The following is a 23648-nucleotide window of genomic DNA, read 5'->3' as shown; positions in this document are numbered from 1 at the left end:
ATTATTATGTTACTAATTTACTGGTCCGGCCCACTTCAGATCATTTTGGGGGGATATGGCCCCTGAACTAAAATGAGTTTGACACCCCTGGGTTAAGAGCTAAATGACTGGGTTCGACAGGGATTCAGGGATGTTTAACTAAAAAAAAAAAAAAAAAAGAAAAAGGGAAAGGGGTAAATGGCAACAGGCAAAAAACAAGTGACATAAGAGCTTGGAATCTACTGCTACCAACCCTAAAATTAGGCTGAGGGCTGCCCCAGGACTATTTGCGCTTTGCAGTTGTGATAAATAGCTTAATGTGAAGGACAGACACGGAGAGGCTCCTGAGAAATCCCTTGAACATGTCCTCGTCCGCAGAAACCACGCTCCCATCACACGGCTCTGTTTTTATTGGGGGATGTCGAGCTGTTCCAAAACATTACATCAGTTTTACTGTAACAGGGAACATGGCTACCAGGGAGGGAGAGGGTCGAGCTGTACGAGAGCAGCACCAATCCACACATAGGCACACATTCTTACACATGTGTACCCACACACACAGAGGACAGTAGTCCATTGTGCTGTCCTCCTAATTACATAACCAGGAAAACTAGAGGGAAGCATAAAAACACAGTCCAATGGGAAGAATCCTGCAGTAAATTAAATATCACAGGAAAATAACACCTCGTATAAACATACAGTAGAAGTTAAAGCATACACTAAAATACAACTCTGGTGACGTGTCGGTGAAAACACTTGCTTTCACATCCCCACGCCTCGGTCAGAAAGCTGCTCTCGCTGCACAATCGAGCCATTGAAGTTTAAAGCTTTGGGCGCCGTCTTGTTTTGTTCCGACCTTAAATCCCTGGTAGGGGAGACACGTCGAAAGCAGAACGGACGCACATTCAATACTGACACTGTTGAAGGTTGAAGTCGTGTGACACATGACCGCTGATAAACCAAGTGTTGTTTTGTAAAAGATCAGCTTGAATGATTGTTTGGGCTTCAGAACGGGAGCACTTCTTTGTACTGAAGTGCTGCAAGGACACTCATCTATATTCACAATTTACTATGGGTTTTATTCAATTGTACATGAAGTTCAAAAATTCATGAGTTTGTTGGAGGTGCTCTTTGGAAAAAAGGATTCGTAAAGTTTTGTTTGACTTCCTGATTAAGGCTTAAAGTGTTTTTTTAAGGTCTATAGATGACCATGCCATGAAAATAAAGGCATTTTAATTCTTAAAAAGAGTGCCTTGGAGTTTTCTTCCAGTTTGTCGTATATATGGAGTTGTTCTAATTAATGAAAAGGAACCGTAAAGCTAGCAAAAAATGATTTTATTAACTGAAAGAAAACAAAATAAAAGGAAATTAAAGTGAAATCAGCTTAGATTTAATTTCCGTCTCATCTTAAAACTTCCTGTTGTATAAGAATAAAAGGTTTCACACACTATGAGACCTTTATTAACCCTTTCATGCATGAATTGTGAGAATCTTAATCAACATGTTTTTCCCCGAGTGATTTTTATTCCTCTTTGGGCATGAAAAAAACAAAACAAAACAAAAAAAAATGCAATTGAATTTTTTTCATGAACCTATTTTTCATGGAGTTACAAAAATGTCCACTCAGCTGGACACCATGTGTTTAATTTTAGAAGCAAAGAACCATGGATTTACTGATATACTGTGTGAAAACTATGAAATAAAAACATGTTTAATGCTGCTAATCTGATGTTTTCTCACATTTTTATCATACTCTAATACTAGTTATTACTCACTTCATGGAGATAATATGCAAAAAAACAAAACAAAAAAAACAACCTTTTTGTTTAAAAAAAGCCCAAAAAAAAAAATCCTGTTAATTACAGTCTAATAACAATTAGCATTTTTTTTTACACTCAAACATATCACTGCAGATTAGGTTTATCTAGAACAGCAAAGTTACAGTAATGGTATGAATTGCAGTGTTTGGGATTATGCATAAGTGTCCGCTGTATATGGAGCTAAAACAACCAAATCCATGAATATACTGTACAAGAGAACACCTTTGAACAGCTGTCCACTGTAGTGACCACTATGCATGAAAGGGTTAAACAGTGTTTTTGTGAATATTTGACTTCATGCCCTCTTTCATCCTATATTTTCAGCTTCTATAAATGACGAGTTTTCTTATAAAACATACAGACCTAAAACTATCACTAAAATATGGAAATTCCTTAAAAATATAATTAAAAAAAAAACTAAACATGACCTACTTATGCACTTACTAAAGCTGAAATGGAAATCTAATTACTCTAATCTCTGCCTTCTTACATTTCTCATATTACCTTTTATTACTATTATTATTTTTTGTACATTTTCTTGCTCTTCATCCTGTTGCTGCCTTCTCAGATCAATAAAGTTTCATCTATCTACCCGTCTTAAACAAATTCGATGTTAAAAAATATATATTTATTGGTGAATAATGTTTTAATTTTGGACAACTTTATTTAAAACAAGGACATTTTCATTAAAAAAAAAAAAGAAATCAGACACAACTGGTTGTCACTGACTGTGACATTTACAAAACACATGAGTTAAAAAAGGCCATTATTGGCTTCATTCCCTTCGTTTAAAACATCACGGACCCTAAAATGAGCAGAATAAGAGCGTGTGTGAATACGAGGGCAGTTCCTTCCACTACCTCAGCCTCTGTAGCAGCTCCAGGGCCAGCGTGGCCCTCTGGTGCCGCAGCGTTAACCGGGCGTGCTCCATGGTGCAGCAGAACTGAGGCAGGGCTGGGAGGGAGTCCAGGGCATGCTGGGAGCTCAGGCTGCAGGACTGGGCCTGGACCGACAGCGCCTGGACCCGAGACGGATCGAACTCTGCAGCTCCAGGGTCTCCGGGGTCCTCGGTCTGGTCCCGGGTCTGGATGAGGTCCCTGAGGTGTCGGTGGAGCAGCTTCACCCACTGCACAGGCTCCGCCCACAAGTTCAGATCCCCCTTCTCGAACAGGAAGTCCTCTTCATCCTAGAACAGCAGAACCAGGGGCCACAAAAAACACATTTACAACATTTAATAGAAGTTGGGTGAAGTCAACGGAAGGCTAACATCTGGTCAAAAAAATTAAAATACAATAATCTACACCAAACTTATATGTCTGGGTTGGTAATTACATATATTTTCAGGAAAATGTTTTATGAAATGAGAAAAAAACTGTGGGACTGTGGGAATTGAGGACTTCTATGAGTGTGAATGTTTGGTTTAGAAAGTGACAACGTTTTGTGCCGTCATTCTGGGTTCATTTTATAAACTCTCATAAATCAACTACATTTATTCCAAATACACTGATATTTGACTATTGTATTATTTATGTCATATTCTAAAGACAGTGTTTAAAATTAATAAATGAATATATCTATGCAAAATTACATTTGAATATAATGTTAATATTATTTGTATGTTGTAAATATTGTAAAAAAAATTATGATATTGATTGAAATAAAAAATGTTTCATTAGATATTTAATAATAATAATAATAATACATTGGTTTTATATAGTGCTTTTCTAAGTACTCAAAGACAATATTTACTTATGTTGTCCATCTGTGACACTATCATTTGTGAAAACTCTTGTTATTTAGGTACAATAAAATATTTTTTTCCTCTGACCAATTATTAGGTTGTAAAATAGAAGGTTTAAGGTATACACTGAAGACATTTTAGGATGAAAATGTCATAGGAACTTCAGTTTTAAGAACTCTGTAATTCTTGCATAAACTAGACATACATTTTTGGTCCATCTGTAATGTAGTAGTTTTTGATATTTTTCATTTAAAAATATTTGAAACTAAATTTTGCCCTTCGAGTATGTTTGCATGAATTATGAGAACATTAGTCGAGATTTTTTTCCTGAGTGTTTTTATTCCTTTTTAGGCATGAAAAACAATGCAATTGAATTTTTTTTAATAAACCTGTTTTTTATGAAGGTAGATTTGTTTTGTTATTGCTTTAACTAAAAAAAAAAAATTCAATAAAAAAAATGTTTGAGTGCAAAAAAAAAAAATTATGATCCAAAAAATTGCATTTGAACACTTTTTTTCTTTGATTGAAGTGAAAAAAAAAATTTAATTGATTTTTTTTTTTTTTTTTAATGAAAATATTTTTTTGGGTTAAAGCAATAAAGAAACAAATCTACCTTCATCATTTTTTGTGGAGTTCCAAAACTTTCCCCTCCACTGGACACCATGTGTTTAATTTTTGAATATCAGAAAGTGATATACAAAATCAAAACATTTTTAACCCTTCCATACACAAATTTTGAGAACCTTAATCAAAAATTTTTCCTGTGTGTTTTTATTCATCTTTGGGCATGAAAAAAACAATGCGATTGAAAATTTTCTTCTGGGAAAAAAAAAAAAAAAATTAAAAATGTAAAAAAATACATTTAAAAAAAAGAAAAAAAATTCTTATGAACCTATTTTTCCTGAAGTTGCAAAAATGTCCACTCAGCTGGACACCACAGGTTAAATTTTTGACGCACAGAAACATGTAGTTACTGATAAATTGTGTGAAAACTATGGGGAGGGCTTGCGATTCTGGGGGTTTATGCTCAGGAGAGATCTACATAATGTTACCAATTCATGTCAGAAAAGATATGTAGTGTCTTAAAACTTTAATAAAGATATGTGTAAAAAAAAAACCCAAAAAAAACAACAAAAAGAACAACAAAATCCATGAATATACAAGAGAACAGCTGTAGAATAACTGTCCACTGTAGTGACCACTATGCATGAAAGGGTTAATGCAGCTAATCTGATGTTTTCTCAAATTTTATCATATGCGCAATTTTTATTAGGAATTGATTTACACTCAAACATGTCACTACAGATCAGGTTTATCAAGAACAGCAAAGTTATAGTAATCGTATGAATTTCAGTGTATGGGATGGTGTTCACTGTGTTAACTAATATCGAACTAAAACGATAAAACCCATGAGAGCTGCTGTAGAATAGCTGTCCACTGTAGTGACCAATACGCACGAAAGGGTTAAGATGGCATTTAGACCTTTATAATTATGTGTAATATTTGTCTTAAACTTGTCTGGTTCCAAAGTAATGAATGAAAAAGTAGTGGGCTGTCCATTTATGACGGCCTCGACCTTGTTGATTTGTTCATTTTTTTGCCTTTTGTTTATGTGAAAATGCACGTTTTGGACCCGAGACACACACTCAACTGAAAAACAAGACATAAGAGGCGCTACAACTGCACATCGGACTCATAATTCTTCATGGCTTCATAACTTTGCTCGTACCTACAGGTTACATAAAACACTGATTAATACATCACACTAGATTTAACAGCGATGAAAAAGAGACTTAACATATTCAAGCCTCCGTTTAGAGTTACACTGCCTCAGGTTGTGTCTGACGTGTGCTTTAATTCTCCAGCTGACCTACTATTAAACTTTAAATGACCCGTGGACAAAGCATGCGAGTGTTTGTATTAGACGCTGTCCCTCTGTTCTGCTTGTAATGTTCTCATATCACACAGTAATAACACTGGTCTACAATTTTTTTTTAGAAATGATTTGCTTCAGAGATTAAATGTGCTAAATGTTACGTATTTTAATAAGATGAATTGGAAAATAAATGACAAAAGTGCCGGTTTGCTGATGTTTTCAAGGTATATGATTAAGTGTTATTACACATATATACAGGATGGGGAAGCAAAATTTACAATGAACATTTAGTTGTTTTTTCTCAGCAGGCACTACGTCAGTTGTTTTGAAACCAAACATATATTGATGTCATAATCATACCTAACACTATTATCCATACCTTTTCACAAACTTTTGCCCATATGAGTAATCAGGAAAGCAAACGTCAAAGAGTGTGTGATTTGTTGAATGCACTCGTCACACCAAAGGAGATTTCAAAAATAGTTGGAGTGTCCATAAAGACTGTTTATAATGGAAAGAAGAGAATGACTATGAGCAAAACTATTACGAGAAAGTCTGGAAGATACTATTAAAGAAGAATGGGAGAAGTTGTCACCCCAATATTTGAGGAACACTTGCGCAAGTTTCAGGAAGCGTGTGAAGGCAGTTATTGAGAAAGAAGGAGGACACATAGAACTAGAAAAGCACTCTGAGAGCGCAGACCTCCGCCAAGGCAGATCAGTGCCCCCCCCCCCCCCCCCCCGATCACCACCAAAATTTAATCATTTGTTCCTTGTGCCAGTATCAATATTTCCTGAAATTTTCATCCAAATCTGTCCATAACTTTTTGAAAGATCCGGATCAGTCTTTGCCATTTGATAGAACACCCCATTGTAAATCCCTGAGTCAAATTGCATGAGATTTGCACAATTCCCCCATATTGTGATTTCCACCATAAATATTAGTCCCATATTTATTTTAACTATATTTTAAGATTCCTTGACCATGAAAACATACCATTAGCAACTGGATTCATAATTATATCCTTATTAGTTCAGTAGTTATTCACAAAAATCACATTTCTCGTAATGGCGGTTTTCTTCTGGATCTAGCTCCTTAAGTATTAAAGCTACATGAAATCCGGTGGCATACTCCCGATGCGGAACTGACTGAGCTACACGATGGCGCTTGTCAGAAATTTCTACCTTTAATATTAAAGGCACAGTAGGCCAAAAAGTAAGGGCACCCCCATTTTTTATATAAATTGAGATAAAATCCGCTTTCTGGATCAGATCTGGATCAGCCTTTGAAATGTGATAGAGGACCCCATTGTCAATTCCTGAGTTAAATTTCATGAGTTTTGGTCAATAATTAAGCGAGATATTGGGAAACGAAAATTTTGGCCCCATTTACCACAATGTTAACGAAAATTTCAAAGTGATCCAGAATCCAGGATTTCTTCCGAATCACCCCCAAAAGTTAATCATTTCTTCCTTATCCCATTTCCAACAAACCCTGAAAATTTCATCAAAATCTGTCCATAACTTTTTGAGTTATGTTGCACACTAACGGACAGACAGACAAACAGACAAACAAACAAACCCTGGCAAAAACATAACCTCCTTGGCGGAGGTAATAAAAACATTTTCTATTATGTCAATTTTCTTGTGGCAAATAAATTCTCATGACTTTCAGTAAACTAATTGGTCATTCACTGTCTTTCAATCCCTGCCTCAAAATATTGTAAATGTTGCTTCCCCACCCAGTATTGGTTTATGTACATTTATATAATAGTTTTATAAATCTTCCACTAAATAGAACCTGTAAAGTGAATGTATTCTAATGTGCAGACAGTGTTTTGAAGTAGATCTTGTAGCTCTGAGACAAATATTCCTTTTGAGTCAAACCCATTCTTTTAATTCTTGAATTTCACATTTTGACCCTATCTTGGAAAGTTGAGCCAACCAGCATTTTTGACTTGATTTTTCTTTATCAGTGACTCTCATGTGGTAAAATTTCATTACTTTTATTCTGGAAGCATTTTCCTTAGAGACCAGTGTAATTGTAATGTGGAAAAAAAATGGCCCAAGTACACTTGGTCCACTGAAAAAAAAAAAAAAGAAAGGTCTAATATATATATTTTTTATTATTATTCCAAGGAAAGAGTCAGAATTCTGAGAAAAATGCCAAACTTTTTTCTCAGAATTCAATTTTTTTTCCTAAGAATTCTGGCTTTAATCTCAGAATTCTGACTTTTTTTTCTCATAATAATAATAAAAAAATATATATATTGGACCTTAATTTTTGTTATTTTTTTTCCCAGTGGCCCTAATCCTCTTCCGTACGAATGCGGATACAAAAATACTCAATTAGAAGTAAAAGTACTGCATTTAAAACCATATTAAAGCAAAAGTATCTAAGTATTATGAGAAAAAATACTAAAATTAAGAGTAGTCATTATGAAATATTATTATTGTTATTAATTATACAAGGAGAAGGGGTGGGAGTTTATAAGTTGTACTTCTTCTCACTCCTTTCTGAATATGTATTATATGTCTTACGTTTAAGTGTTTTGTTTATTTATTTTCTTCTGTTTGACATTCATGTTCGAAATAAATACATCAATCAATCAAATATGGATTTTATGTTTGTTATGCACTTATTCCTAATTTGGTTTTAGCTCACATGGTTTTAGTTTAGGCTTCATTTATCTTATATGTTGTTCGAGACTGGTCCAGTAATCTAATGGCTATGCTGTACTTATTTACCGTCTGTTTACATGTGTGTAATTTTACTGTCTGCACATATTGTTCTGCAGTTGTTCAGCACTTTGCCCCAAAACAACTAAGTGTATTTGTTTTGATTTGATTGAATAAAATCTTTTTTTTTTTTTTTTTTTTTTTTTTTTACTCCCTAGTGTTTTACTATTAAATATGTTGTTTTGGCTCTTGTTTCCGCTACATTAATGTGCAGGTTGTATTTTACTGCTGTATATGTTTAAGTTTGATCTCATTTTAATTAATTTATTCACTCAGATCCTTAAGTATTTGGACAGTGACATAAATTCTGTGTTTTTGCCTCTATATACCAGCCCAGTGGATGTGAACAAAAGTAATGAAGATGTGATTAAAAGGTTTCTTTCAGCTCTAACGCAAGGGATTTTTATTATTTTTTTCTATTTTCTAATTATAATTATTTTTATTTATTTACTACTTTGCCGCTTGTCTCTACTAGTACTTTTTATTCTGTGATAATTAAACTATATATGTACATATTGTGCATATTTTAATATTATATTATAACATAATAAGCTACTTATTACGACTACTTTGCCACTTGTTTCTGCTTAGGGGTGTGTATTGGCAAGAATCTGGTGATACATACAAATCACAATACTAGGATCATGATACGATATACCACGATATATCATGATGCTGTTAAAAAGGCAATTTTTTGTTTGTTTCTTTTTTTTTTAAATGATTATTTCCTTGAAGACTTGAATTACACCAGAAATATGCACAAATACTAAACACATTTTTATTTGATCAGAACAGGATCTAATGCTATATCCCAAAATGTTCCTGTGTTCAAACTGAAATACTGTTTTACAAACATTACAGTTTAAGATCCTGTTCAAATGTTCATATTCTATTAGTTCACAACTAACATCAGAACATTATTTTTGTCCAATCCCAACAAAGAAACTAACATTATTTAACCCGCCGGTATCCCGTCCAGCAAAGCCCTTACTAAGCACCAAGTGTGGCTTTTTGGCACACTTGTGGAATAATGTCAAAAAATGTTTCATACAGTTTGTTATTAATTCTTTTACACTTTTTTCTATTTCATCAACTTGAGCCGTATATAAAAATATCAAATACTCAATAATTGTCACATTTTTTAACCCTTTAAATACCGTGTTTGTAATGTAAACAAACCTTTTGTGTTGGATGCAAAAAACAAAAAAAAAAAAAATTTTTCAATATACTACATAAAAAGTGGATCACATATTATTTGATTTTTTTATCCTGGCATATGTCAATGATTAACAGCAACATTGGTTAATTTGCATTATTATTTTTGGCGCTAGGTCAAATGTTCAAAAATACTAGCATCTGTCACCAAGTGTGCGGAAAATGCACACCTATAAATCAAACTATTAAATATTATATATTCATTTATTTTTCTGCTCTAATTTGATTTTATTTTTGTAAATCAAGGTCAGCCCCAATCATACATATCAAATGGAAGAAATAGTGCGTTTTAGGCACACTTGGGAGACAGATGCTAGTCTTGTAAATGTGCACATTTTAGTTGGTGGCCAGAATTTTAAAGATCATGCACAAATGAACAACTTTTGAATTCTAACCTTATTTAAACTGTGAAAAATAATATGAAGTTTTTTAAAACGAAGTGCAAAGTGTGCCTAAAAGGCACACCCGGATACCGGAGGGTTAATAAAAGAATGTTAAATAATAATAAACAAAATATAAACAATAAAGAAAAACAATAATGAACCTCCACAATATCTGCATTTGAATAAATACTTAAAAATATCAATACAGTACTTTTTAATATCGATACTGTCTTGTGAAATGAAATATCACGATAATTACAGAATGGATATTTTCTTACACCCCTATTTCTGCTAGTGCTTTTTATTCCGTGACAATTAAACTATATATACACATATAAGTATTGTGCATATTATAATAGCATAACATAATAAGCTACTTATTATTATCATTATTACTACTACTTTGCCACTTGTTTCTGCTGGTACTTTCCAATGTGCAATTATGTATTTTTCACTACTGTTATTTACAGTTATGTTATTGTATATCTTTTTTTGGTGGTATTTCTTGTGTGTATGCTCAGTGTTTTGCTGCTTTTGGTATCCCAATTTTCTGAGAGCTCTGCCCAGAGGACCAATAAAGTTCTATATAATCTAATTTTTTTATTTTAATTTTTTTTTTAATTGATTTATTTCAAATATGGATATGATACAAGCTTCCTGATTACTGCTATTTGACTTCTTTGCACAACATAATATAGAAATGAAAATTCATGGAAGCATAAAATAATCATACACACAAAAAGAAAAAGAAAAACAGTCATATTCGAAAAGGAGTGAGAAGAAGCATAGCTTATTAGCTCTCACCCCTTTGTCTAATTTAAAGTCTAATTTAACAAAATAAGTCTGGAGTTGATTCTAGATGTTGAATTTGCATTTGTTAGGTGTTTACTAATACTCCATATAAGGAGCAAAAAGGTGTTGATACAAGTGAAGGAGGCATCATTCGGGTGAAAAAACACATTTTAAGAGTTGGAACCTTCTTCAAAAGACAGAAAAACAAGACAATATATGTGTTTGTGCTGTAATACTTATGGATCTGACTGTAGAGTATTAATGTTTCAAGCTACAAGAATGAATATACATGTTTTTTGTTGAATATTAGTTGAAAAGTAACAAACATGTAGTGCAGTAAAGTACAGTATTGTCTGAAAAGTAATGGAGTATAAGAATAAAACTGCAGAAAATGGAAATACTCAAGTAAACCCAAGTATTCTTAGTACAAATCCTTGAGTTTCTTGTAGTTCCGTTCCAGTACTGGTAAAACAATACCCATATGACAGATTTATACCAGACTGGAAGCCTCGTCTGCAGCTGCCTCCTGGTCGCCTTCCTCTTCTCCCAGCAGCCACTCTGTCAGAGCCAGGACCCCCGCTGGTACCCGCCCCCACCGCACAAACAGCTGGCACAGGAGCCCCACGCCTGCGTCCATGGCGACCGGAGCACACACCGCCACACCTGTCACATCTGGGGACGATCACAAGTACATAAACAGCCTTTATTTAATACACAGGGGTCAAACATACGGCCCGTGGGCCAAAACCGGCCCGCCAAAGGGTCCGATCTGGCCTGTGGGATGAATTTGTAAAGGCAAAAAATTTCACTTCAGATATTAACAATCATTTTAGTTCAGGTTCAATTCAATCTCAAGTGGCTCAGCTCAGTAAAATACTATCATAATAACCTACAAATAATGACAACTCCACATGATTCTCTCTGTTATAGTGCAAAAAAGTAAAATTACATGAAAATGTTTGCATTTACTAGGGCTGTGACTGACGATAATTTTAATAATCCATTAATCTGTAGGGCAAGGCAAGGTAGCTTTATTTCTATAGCACATTTCACATACAAGACAATTCAAAGTGCTTTACATAAAACATTAAAAGCATTACAGCAGAAGGCATGAGAAAAACAAACAAACAAACAAAAATCAGATAAATAGATAAAACAGATAAACAGATCAAAGAGACAAGCAGATAAAACAGATAAAAACTTTTAGCTTAAAAGGAATAGTACAGATCTGAACTGATGAATCTAAACTCTATTCAAATGCAGCTGAGAACAGGTGGGTCTTTAACCTGCATTTAAATAAACTGAGTGTAGATTATTTTAATAACCAATCGATCCATTGGATAAACACCGAAGACTAAATTCTCAAGGATCGGTATTTAACCCAAACCAATACAGGCTGCAGACAAGTAACTAATGATTACATCCCCTCAGTGGCTTTGGGTATAGTTAGAGAGCACTAGCCCGCTACCTGGACTTGTTATGGGAAGAGCAGTGTTTTTCAACCTTGGGGTCGGGACCCCTTGTGGGGTCGCCTGGAATTCAAATGGGGTCGCCTGAAATGTCTAGTAATTGATAAAAATAAATAAAAAATAACTTTCTAATAAAAAATTTATGGTGAGTTGGGAGAGACAATCACAATACATAAAAGACATGACAAACTGTGAGTCTGAAACTGAAGCACTGTGGTTCTGTTTATCTGTCAAATGTTCATTGTGGTCGGTTTCAGATGCTGCAGCTCTTTCATAATTCATAGTTTGAGTTCTTGTTTGTTCAGTATTAATTGTCAGCCTTGTAAATCCAAGCTGGACTGACTGTACATATCCTGACCAAGGAAAATAAAATAAAATTCTCACTTTGTGCAGTAATCTACACCTGGCTTTTCTGCCTCTGTCCAGAATAATGTACATTATATAGACTAAATGTCATCTAAAATTAATGTTTATTTGCAACACAGTATAGCAAAGTATTACGTGATCAAAAACAAATTAATTTTAGCAAAAAAAAAAAAATAGTCTCAGTTTTGAATGTCTGGGGTCAGCAGAAATCTGTGATGTTAAAATGGGGCCACGAGCCTAAAAAGGTTGGGAACCACTGGGCTAGAGTCTAGCAAGATATAGTCTTCAAACAGCTCCAGTTATAGGCTATCAAACTAGTCTTGTATGTATTAGTTCCAGTCAACAATAGGTAACATTAGTCTGGTGGTCTGATACACGGAGATGGATGAAAACGTTATAATTACGACGATAGTGTTTAACTAGCTAGCGGGCTAAAGTAATCATGACACGTGGGCTATCTTAAGCTAGGTTTACATTATGTTCCCAGTGGCCACCCGGTGTTGTTACATAAACAACACACTACATTTGGGCCAAACAGGGCTGCTGTGGCCACCAGGAACGTAATGTAAACCGAGCTTCAAAATCTGGCCCGGCATCCAAAACCTCAGCCAGACTGTTCTGTGTTTTCCTTTGTTACACTAGACAGCGTGTGGGCATGCCTCAATACCAAGGTTATTATCGTTAACGAAAACTAACGAAATGACGAAAACTAGAATTGAAAAACATTTTCGTTAACTGAAATAAATAAAAACTATAATTAAAAAAAAGATAACTAACTGAAACTGTATTGTGTGCTTACAAAACTAACTAAAACGTATAAAAATTATGGATAAATTCCCTTTGTTTTCGTCTTTGTCAATGTCAGATTAATATGAAATCGATTTATTTCGCTCTAGCAGTTTAAGCTAGTGGCACCATACAACACTTCATGGTCCGTCACTACTCGTCACTTGTGGTTTACAGTCGTCTTCTGGTCCCCACTCTACCTGGAAACATGGAGACTAAAGTTGGGAGAAAGCAGCAGAGTCCTGTCTGGGATTTATTTGAATATGACGGAGAAGAAGAGAAAAGATATGAAAAAACTAAAACTAAGCATTTAGACAAAAATGAAAAATAATAAAAACTAGCAAACCTGCTCTGAAAACTAATTAAAACTAACTGAATGAGAGAAAAAAAGTCAAAACTAAATAAAACTAAACTATAATGAAAAATCCCAAACTATTATAACTTTGCTCAATACTAATGTGCTCAAGACCCAAAGGATTGACTGCTGAATTAATTGCCAACTCTTTTAAGAATCGATTTGGACGGATTTAATTAATTCATTGTTGCAGCACTAACATTTCCAAACTATCCTTTTGCAAAACATGTGAATAACCTGAACAAATATGAACAACCAGCAATGTCTTCAGAGAATCAAGTGAAATTTTAACAATATTCTGCCTGTTACTAAACGTTTTGTGTATTTGTAGATCCACTGTGATCTAAGGGTTGTAATGAACATGTGCAAATGAGAAGCTGAGGCATAATATTGTTAATGTTGCACACATTTTTCTTTTTTTTTTCTTTTTTTCTTATTATTTTTTATTTCTTTTTTTATTTTTTTTATTTTAAATTTTGTTTTTTATTATTTATTTATTTTAATTTATTTATTATTTATTTTCTTGCACACATTTTTCTTGATAAAGTTTAGTTTGTTCATGTTATTCACATTTTTTAAAGGACAGTTTGTAGTTGTAAACATTTTCATAATATAATTTGACTTTTTTCACTCTAAAACATAGTAGTTTGACATAAAACATTTGGAATTGACATTATTTATATATTATTATGCTATTTTTTTAACTGGTCTGACCCATTCCAGATCACATATGGTTGAATGTGGCCCCTGAACTAAAATGAGTTTGACACCCCTGATTTAATACATGAAGTGAATCACAGACGCTCTCACAAGCCAGAATATGACGCAATAAACAAAAATGTTGAATGATCATAAATCATCGTGTCCAAATAACAAACTGTTTTCTGGTCGGTGAATATGATTCTGACCCAGCACTCAGAGTATCGTGTTCAACGGTGGAGCGAAAGGAAAAAACATCACTCGCAGCGGTGTGCCGCGAATCCAAAATAATTAAATCTTAAGTCTGACTAAAACTCAAAGTGAAATAAATAATTCTAAATAAGTCAGTTTCCACGGCTGAACAGTGGACTATTTGTAAAATTCAGACACGTTCGCACTCAGAAGGAAAAAATGTGTGCTTCCTCGGCCTGTCAAAAAAAAAAAAAAAAAAAATCCAGGAATAAAAAAAGACTGAAAGACGACCAAATATGAACAAATCTAACAGGTGTGGTTTTAAAATATGAAATCTGATTACCGACCACCTGCGTGTATGAGGGGTTTTTTGGGTAAATGATTCCGTTACGAGTGTGAATGTTTCGATGTTGGACCGACACGTGGAGTGTGTGTTTTTTGTGCGCCTATGTGTGTGTGTTTTCTCTGGGCTTGGAAGGCCTTCTGGGAAACAAAACTATAACTCACATAACCAACCACCATCAGGGTGTGTATGAGTGGCTTCAAAATATATTCGGCTTAAACACTGCGCAGCAATATGTGCAAACTAACACACGCCTCATGCAACACGTGGACTCTCAATAAAATACGTGTATGGGAGTTTTTTAATGACACTTTTTTTTATATATTTAAGTTATTGAGACAAACGCAGATCCTTCCAAATAGACATGTCTCTACTAATACAACAAAAAAATACATTAAAAAAATAACTATTCATGTAATAAATGAGGCTTGGAACAAAGTGGAAATACTTCTGATCATTCAATATGTGATTATGTTACAGTTCAATACTAAAAGACTGATGTTTCATGGAAAATCTGTATCCATTTTGACTCTATATTTTGTATATAACAGGTTCTGTGAAGACTAACCAACAACACAAGTGGATGAGTGTAGTTCTTGTTGCCAAAAAGTCGATTTTTTTCGTAGATTTATGTGCACTGTTGAAAATAGTTTGACTTATGATGACAGTGATCACCATTTTTGGCATCCGTGCCCTGAAGACAACAGATGGAAAAGTTATGATTAACATGGTGTATTTTATAAAACATGCAACAGAGGTAGTTGCCAAAGCCATAAGTACCATTAAAAATAGGCCTGGTCTTGAATAAATATTAAGAAATACACAAGTAACACAGTCTTTAGTCATAGCCCGTTTTGATTAGCTTCCAACAATTTAGTCTCTTCCTTCAAAACAAGTGCTTAATAAAACCCAGCCCGGTTTGATCAGAGATGCCAGACTTGAGGGACAATGTGGAAGGATGTGTGGACGTATGCCAGAATGTCAAAGATGAGGATAAACCAGAGACCAGCATGTAGTCTGGTTCGGTTTAGAAGAAAAATACTGTGTCTTTAGGAAAACTACATGGTTACACTCTCATAAATGACAGACGGGACACTACGGGGTGTATCAAAAAAAAGCAGACTCTCAGAAAAAACAACATAAAACCAAAATGCAAAGACATTTTAAAAATCTGGTCATATGTGTTTATGGACCATGTGATTCTCCCTTAATTGACACCAGTGTCCTGGGTCAGTTTTTCTGCTTCAGTGAACAACGCTAATTTGAATTGTGCAAAATGAAACCACTATCAGGTCGATGTAGCTCAAATTGAGTTTATATAGATCAGGGGTGTCCAACTCATTTTTTTTCAGGGGCCACATTCTGCAAAATTTGATCTGAAGTGGGCCCAACCAGTAAAATAATAACATAACAATGTATAAATAATGTCAACTCCAAACTTTTCTCTATGTTTGAGAGCGAAAAAAGTAAATTTACATTATGAAAAGGTTTACATCTACAAACTATCCCTTTCAAAAGATGTGAATAACATGAACAAACCGCAAAGATAAGTGTAATTTTAACAATATCATGCCTCAGTTTATCATTTCCACATGTACATTATAACTTACAGATCACAGTGGATCTACAAAGACACAAAACATTTAGTAACAGGCAGAATGTTGTTAAAATTGTACTTATTTCTCTTGAGACATTTCAGGTCATTCAAATTTTTCGTGAAATTATACATTTTTTTGGTGTAAATACATTAAAATATTTACATTTACAAAGAGAAAAATTTGGAGTTGTCATTATTTATATGTTATTATGATAGTATTTTACTGGTCCTGCTCACTGGAGATTGAATTGGTCTGAATGTGGAACCTGAACTAAAAGGATTGTTAATATCTTATTTTTGGATTTCACAAATTCATCCCAAGGGCCGGACTGGATCCTTTGGCGGGCTGGATTTGGCCCCCGGGCTGCATGTTTGACACATGTGATATAGATTGTCTAACAATTATCGTGGATAGATTTACATATACAGTGGAGGACAAAATTATTAGCCCCCCTACAAAAATGTCATTGTTTTAAAGGTATTTCCCAAGTGCTTTTACACAGAGCAACACATTTTTAACACAGCTTTTGTAGATATCCTAGTTTTATTTTGGATGCTTACATGATTTTAGTTTGCACACAGAAATGAAAATATTCCACAAAAAACAAAAAGTACCAGGGTCAAAATTATTAGCCCCCCTGATCCTAATAGTCAATTGTGTATCCTTTTTGCTGGATAACAGCCTGCAGTCTTAGTATTTTTTATTACAAGTCTCTGACACTGTTTATTTGAGGAATCCTAGCCCATTCTTCTTTGGCAAATCTTTCCAGCTCCTCCAGATTTGGTGGCCTTCTGGCATGGATGTTCTTTTTTAGGTCACCCCGAATATTTTCAATGGGATTTAAGTAAGGGCTCTGTGCAGGCCACTCAGTTACATTCACTTTGGTCTTCTGAAGATAGCTCTTCACCAAGAGAGATGTATGTTTTGGATTGTTGTCATATTGGAAGATGAAGAAAATGACCCAGACCCAGTGTTACTGCTGACTGCTTGAGGTTTTCTTTCAAAATCTCCACATCTTTCTTTGTTCATGATTCCTTCCACCTTGACCAGATTTCTAGTTCCAGATGCACTATAGCATCCCCACAACACAATACTCCCACCACCATGTTTCACTGTAGGGACGGTGTTCTTTGGGTTCTATGCCTCTCCCTTTTTTCTCCAAATATAAACGCTGCCTCTATGGCCAAAGAGCTCTAGTTTTGTCTCATCAGACCATAGGACACACTTCCAGTATGCATAATGTTTCTCCAGGTTGTCCTGAGCATATTTAAGTCTGGCTTAAAGGTGTCTCTTCTTCAAAAGTGGAGTTTTTCTTGGTCTGCATCCTCTCAGTCCATTCCAGTTCAGAGCTATAGTGACTGTCTTCTTACAGACTATGATTCCTGATGTGGCCAAGTCATTCACCAGTGTCTTGGCAGTTGTTCTGGGGTCTTTAGACCCATCTCTCACTAGTTTTCTTTCCAGGGTCTTTGAAATCTTTCACTTCCTATCTCTGCAAGGCTTGTTCTGTACTGTGTGGCTGTTTTTGAATTTCTGGATTATACTTCTCACTCCAGTTCTTGACACTTGGAAATGCTTGGATTGCTTTGTGCATCCCTCTCCTGCTTTGTCTACATCAATAATCATTTTTCTCGGGTCCAAACGGATTTCTCTAGTTTTGGGCATGGTGCTTTCTCAACTGACAGCTCAATGAGCCATACTGAGGCTTTTATACCATGTTTTAACTTAAATGTTAAGTGAAATCACTTGATTCACCCGATCACTTTTAAACACATCACCTGTGAAGTTACAGCACATCATCGCACAAACGTGGTTTGTGCCATGACTTAATAAATGGTCATTTCTTAAAGGGGGCTAATAATAATGTCCCTGGTTATTTTAGTTTTTTTCTAAATAATGCTGTTTTGGTGTGCAAATATAAATAATTTGTGCCTTCTAAAGAAAACTAGTATGTTCAGAAATGCCATGTTGAAAATTCCTTGCTCTGTTAAAAAAGTACTTAGGAAAATCTTGAAGAAACTTAAAATTTCATAGGGGGGCTAATAATTTTGTCCTCCACTGTAGCAAAGGATTGGGGGGATTTTGGGAATATATCCTGACAGCATAAGCCTAATTTTTCTCTAAAACCTATCTCAAGTCATGTTTACAGTATTCATTTTAGGTAAAGTTAACATGAGGCATTTCATAGACATGTCTACAGGGTGTATCAGAAAAAAGTAGACTCCAAAAAAACAACATAAAACCAAAATACGTAGACATTTTGAAAATCTGGTCATACGTGTTTATTGAGCATGTGATTCTCCCTTTGATTGACACCAGCGTCCTGGGTCAGTTTTCATGCTTCAGTGAACAACGCTAATTTGAATTGTGTAAAATAAAAGTCTTTTGTGCATGGAAGTGTAAGGGTTAATATGAGATCTGTCGCCATGGATGACAAGTTCTGTTGGTCTTTTACTTGTATGCAAAAAACAGGACAAAAATAATTACATGTTAACCCCCTACATACATTAACGACAGGTTTGAGTCTGTCATGCCAAACATAAGAGGTTAATGTATGTAGGGGGTTAATGTAATTATTTTTTTACGCATATATATTGGCGAACTTTTTTAAGCCAAACAGAGGATGTAGGGTTTTTTTTTTTTTTGGTTTGGTTTGAAGACCTACAGTGCTAATGTGACTATACTTATTTAATTCTTATATTTATGTGTACGATATATGGTCACATATTCCAAGTTACCATGTTGAAGAATCCTGACTACACCCTTCCTTTTTTTTCTTTAACTTGTGAGAATGATGTGAACTCCAGTGTTGTCATTTTTATGTTACACTACTGCTTAAAGCAAAAACACTACGATTATTGTTAATGCTGGTAAATGTACGACACTATGTGTGTGTTTGCTCTGTACAAAATTCTCTGACTATATTTGTTTGTTTGGGTTGTTTCATCTGCATTCAGCTATTTTGTTTTTGTATATTAAAAAAAAAAAAAACATGTATAAGACATCGGCGGCTGATGGAACATTTTTAGATTTTTTAGAAATGTTTCTGTTTTTTTTGTCATTATGCTTCTTCCAGCGTTGTCAATATTGTCGTCGTCTGTCGTCCGCTACAAAACTTCCAATCGTCTTCTTCTCCAAAACTACAATTCTGATTGACTTCAAACTTGGTACACTGCTTGTTTATGATGATGTCAACAAAAGTTAGTGAAATTATTTGGATCCAGATCTGATTCTGGATTTGGTGCCACTTTGAAAAATTTCCCCATTATAAGAGATAGGAAGTGGATCGATGCAATAACTCAGTAAATATAAATGATATCCAGTGTAAATTTCTACAGTCCAGCCCTGATGGGGAGATGACCAAAACATAACAGCCACATGCTGATCAGGATCTTCTTCTGGATCTGGGAACTTATGGAAAATTTAACATGGGCTCTTATGGGGAAAAAATTTCAATCGTCTTTTTCTCCGAAACTCCAGTTCTGATTGACTTCAAACTTGGTATACAGCTTCTATATGATGATGTCAGCACAAGGTATTGAAATTATTTCGATCCAGATCTCATTCTGGATTTGGTGCGACTTTGAAAAATTTTCCCATTATAAGAGATAGGAAGTGGATCGATGCAATAAATCACTAAGTATCAATGATATCAAGTTGGAATTTGAATTTTTGACAGATTTGATTAGAATATGACCAAAACATGGGCTATTTCTGTAATATAATAAATACTCAGAACTGGGTGATAACACTGGGTTACAAAAAAATGTTTTTTGCAAGTTGTCAAGGTTTTTTCAGCTGAATTAGGACCATTTAGCATCACTAAATCCAAAAATGACATCTGTTTTTCTCAATCAGGTCAGTTTTTTTTGCTAATTTGATTTTGAAAAATTTGATCTTCTCACAAAATATAATAATTAATACCAAAATAAGATTGGCAAGCACACTGTATGAAACTTGTGACTTGATTCCTGTTTGGTACAATGGTGTATTCACCGCAGATGTAGCAAAATACGTCAGGCTTATTTTTGCAAGATCTTCTAGTCCAGGGGTGTCAAACTCAGATCCTCAAGGGCCGGTATCCTGCATGTTTTAGGGGCCGTTTACACGGCGTAGGATTCAGTTGACTCCGGGAAGATTTCATCGCGGATTAGCCTTCTGTTAACATGGAAACGGTGCCTAGAGTGCCTGAATCCGGAAACTTTTGATACCAGGGTCCAGGGTGGAATGTTATCGATATGCTCCGCATTTCAGCTCCGTGTTAACGCGAATCGGAGCGTTCCGGGGTAAAATATGACGTCACCGCATGCGCGCGCAGCCAAGACCCACCAGTTAACCCACTCCAGGCCAGTTGGTGGCGGTAATGCGCCTCCAAGCTGGTTTGCCAGCCTCTATGACACAATAAAGTTGCAGAAAAAGAAGGAACAACCACAACAACAATGGCCGGTTTCAGAACAACATACGTGCTGCTAACTGTGCTCAGTTTGCTGTCGCTTCTCCACCAAAAGTTAGACTTACTGCATCTACACTCCTACCAGCGGAGACGCATTTCTTATATTCGCCAATGCCTGAGTCAATCCCTAACATACCATCGAAGGAGGACAGTTAGGAGATCGCCAGCTACTGGTCTGGCATGGCCACTACAGCGTATTCAGCCGTCCTCGCGGACTCATGTTAACGCAGATCGTTATCATAGCGGCTTCGTCTTAACGCGGAATGATTTTATAACGCAAAGGAGAAATCTTTGTGGAATTAGATCCTAGTGTTGCCGTGTAAACGTACCCTTAGATGTTTCCCTCTTCCAACACACCTGATTCAAATGATAAGCCTATCATCCAACTCTGCAGAAGCCTGATAACGACTGTCAGGTGTGCTGGAAGAGGGAAACATCTAAAACATGCAGGATACTGGCCCTCGAGGACCGGAGTTTGACACCTGTGTTCTAGTCGAAGCCATTTCATTCACCTGTAATATTAAAAAAAAAACATTAATCATAAATTGGCAAAAGTAAAATCTTCAGAACTTGTTTATTGCAAGAAATATGAAAGAATTTTGTATCATATGATGTGAAAATGCCCATAAATGTAAGCAAAAACGTTAAAAAGCCAATATGTAGCATAGTTCAGAAAGTTGACCTGATTGAGCAAAATTAATGTGATTTTTGGATTCAGCACACCAAAAATTATCCTAAATCACCTCAAAAAACTTAAACAATAAATTTGTTGTTGACCAGTGTAATAAATGGCATCTGGATACATTTCCCAAAGCTTTTAAACTGGCCGGTAAGCTACAGGGCCTATTTTTACAGTTATTTTCTCACTTAACCACAAGCTCCAGGTTTCATTCGTCACTTCTGTTCCCATCGAGTTTCCATCATGTTCATACTTCCATGTAAGCGCTAACTTCAGCCCGGCCTCTCATGACGCTGTATAAGCGAGCTGAGGAAGTGTGAGTGTAAAGGACCCACTTCAAACACGGCGAAAAAACAACGTATGACTTCATTTAACGACTCCAGTTGTCCGGGCAGCGACTCTCTGCCACACCGACAGACTGAACCAGTGTGTGTTGTTCTCCCACCTTGACCATCCTCACCACACCTGACACCCAGATAACACCACACACTTCAAAAGGCTTTGAGAAGCACCAGCCAAAACACTACGGGAAGAGAGGAAAGAGGAGGAGGAGAGGTGTGTGTGTGTGTGTGTGTGTGTGTGCTGACCCCCATCTACACACATACAGTACAAAACACACACACACACACAGATTGTTTTTCTCTTCAGAGGGGAGGCGTAAAATCGGAGTCTGAGCGTAGAGGGAAACCCGGCCTGTGAACATTAGAGGCTGCTGATTGCACCGTATTAGAGGAGATTTAAGAGTTTAGGAGCTTGAGTGACAAATTCTTTTCTTTACCTCTCTCTGGGACGGCCCTGCCTCTGATGTCAAGCCTTTTTTTACAGTCCCCCCCCCCCCCCCCCCCCCCCCCCCCCCCCCCCCGAACATTAAGGCGCATAATAGGAAATTTTAGCTGCTTTCAATTTATCTCCTTTTTTTTTTCTGGGAGGTTTCACACATCGCTTAACACGATTTCCCTCCTAAAATACTCCATTTCTCAAGGGGATTGTCTTTCACACGCTTACTGCCGTGTGTGTAGTGTGGGTTTCTATGTGTGTGTGTGTGTGTATGTGTGTGTGTGTGTGTTGGTCCTGAGTGGCCATTGTTAATGTCGGGGAATCTTTCTCTGCGAATGATAACATCTGTCGGTGAATGCACGGGTTGGGGTAGGACAGGGTCAGGATGTGTTTGTGTGTCTGTGCAAGTGTGTGTGTGTGTGTGTGTGTGTGTGTGCAGTTAGTATCCGCTGGCACACATTACATCCACTGGCACTCCATTCGTAGCATTTGAGCTGGGCAGGGCAGGAGTGTGAGGGAAAAACTTAACCTTGTGCCACTTGTGGAAACAGTGTAACAGTTGAACCATTCTGAGAGTATTTTAATAACTGAATGAGGATCTTTAGTCGCTTTGTGAGAGAATTTGGCCACAACGCCTTTAGAAAATGCCTTTTTATGCAAGTCTGGTGGAACGTAAGCCGCTTGATCTATTAACCCATAAAGACCCAGTGCAACTTTTGTGGCAGTTCCCAAATGAATTTTTCCCTCCATTTAACCTTTCTTAAGTGATTTATCACTGTCTATTATCATGTTATCCTCTATACAGGGTGGGGAAGCAAAATTTACAATATTTTGAGGCAGGGCTTGAAAGACAGTGTATGACCAATTAGTTTATTGAAAGTCATGAGAATTTATTTGCCACAAGAAAATGTACATAATAGAAAATGTTTTTATTCTATGTGTCCTCCTTCTTTCTCAATAACTGCCTTCACACGCTTCCTGAAAGTTGCACAAGTGTTCCTCAAATATTCGGGTGACAACTTCTCCCATTCTTCTTTAACAGTATCTTCCAGACTTTCTCGTAATAGTTTTGCTCATAGTCATTCTCTTCTTTCCATTATAAACAGTCTTTATGGACACTCCAACTATTTTTGAAATCTCCTTTGGTGTGACGAGTGCATTCAGCAAATCACACACTCTTTTGATGTTTGCTTTCCTGATTACTCATATGGGCAAAAGTTTCTGAAAAGGTATGGATAATAGTGTTAGGTATGATTATGACATCAATATATGTTTGGTTTCAAAACAATTGACGTAGTGCCTGCTGAGAAAAAACAACTAAATGTTCATTGTAAATTTTGCTTCCCCACCCTGTATTTTGCATTTTTCACTGTAAATCATGTATTTT

At 35.8% G+C, this 23648-nt stretch overlaps 1 protein-coding gene across 1 annotated transcript in view; it reads right to left on the bottom strand.

Moving 5' to 3' along the window:
• Window positions 1-2084: 2084 nt before the first annotated feature.
• Window positions 2085-23648, bottom strand: part of thada (THADA armadillo repeat containing) — a 285860-nt gene continuing 264296 nt past the window's right edge. Inside the window, exons 37-38 of the mRNA XM_030156371.1 lie at window positions 11041-11216; window positions 2085-2985 (exon numbers count right to left, since the gene is read on the bottom strand). Coding sequence (XP_030012231.1) covers window positions 2656-2985; window positions 11041-11216 — 506 coding nt within the window. The 3' untranslated portion in view covers window positions 2085-2655. The remainder of the gene's footprint in view (window positions 2986-11040; window positions 11217-23648) is intronic.

Source organism: Sphaeramia orbicularis, chromosome 15 (genome assembly GCF_902148855.1).
Source record: "Sphaeramia orbicularis chromosome 15, fSphaOr1.1, whole genome shotgun sequence".
Classification (NCBI taxonomy): Eukaryota; Metazoa; Chordata; class Actinopteri; order Kurtiformes; family Apogonidae; genus Sphaeramia; species Sphaeramia orbicularis.
Note: the sequence above shows the minus strand (reverse complement) of the source record. Positions and strands in the feature narration are given on the sequence as shown.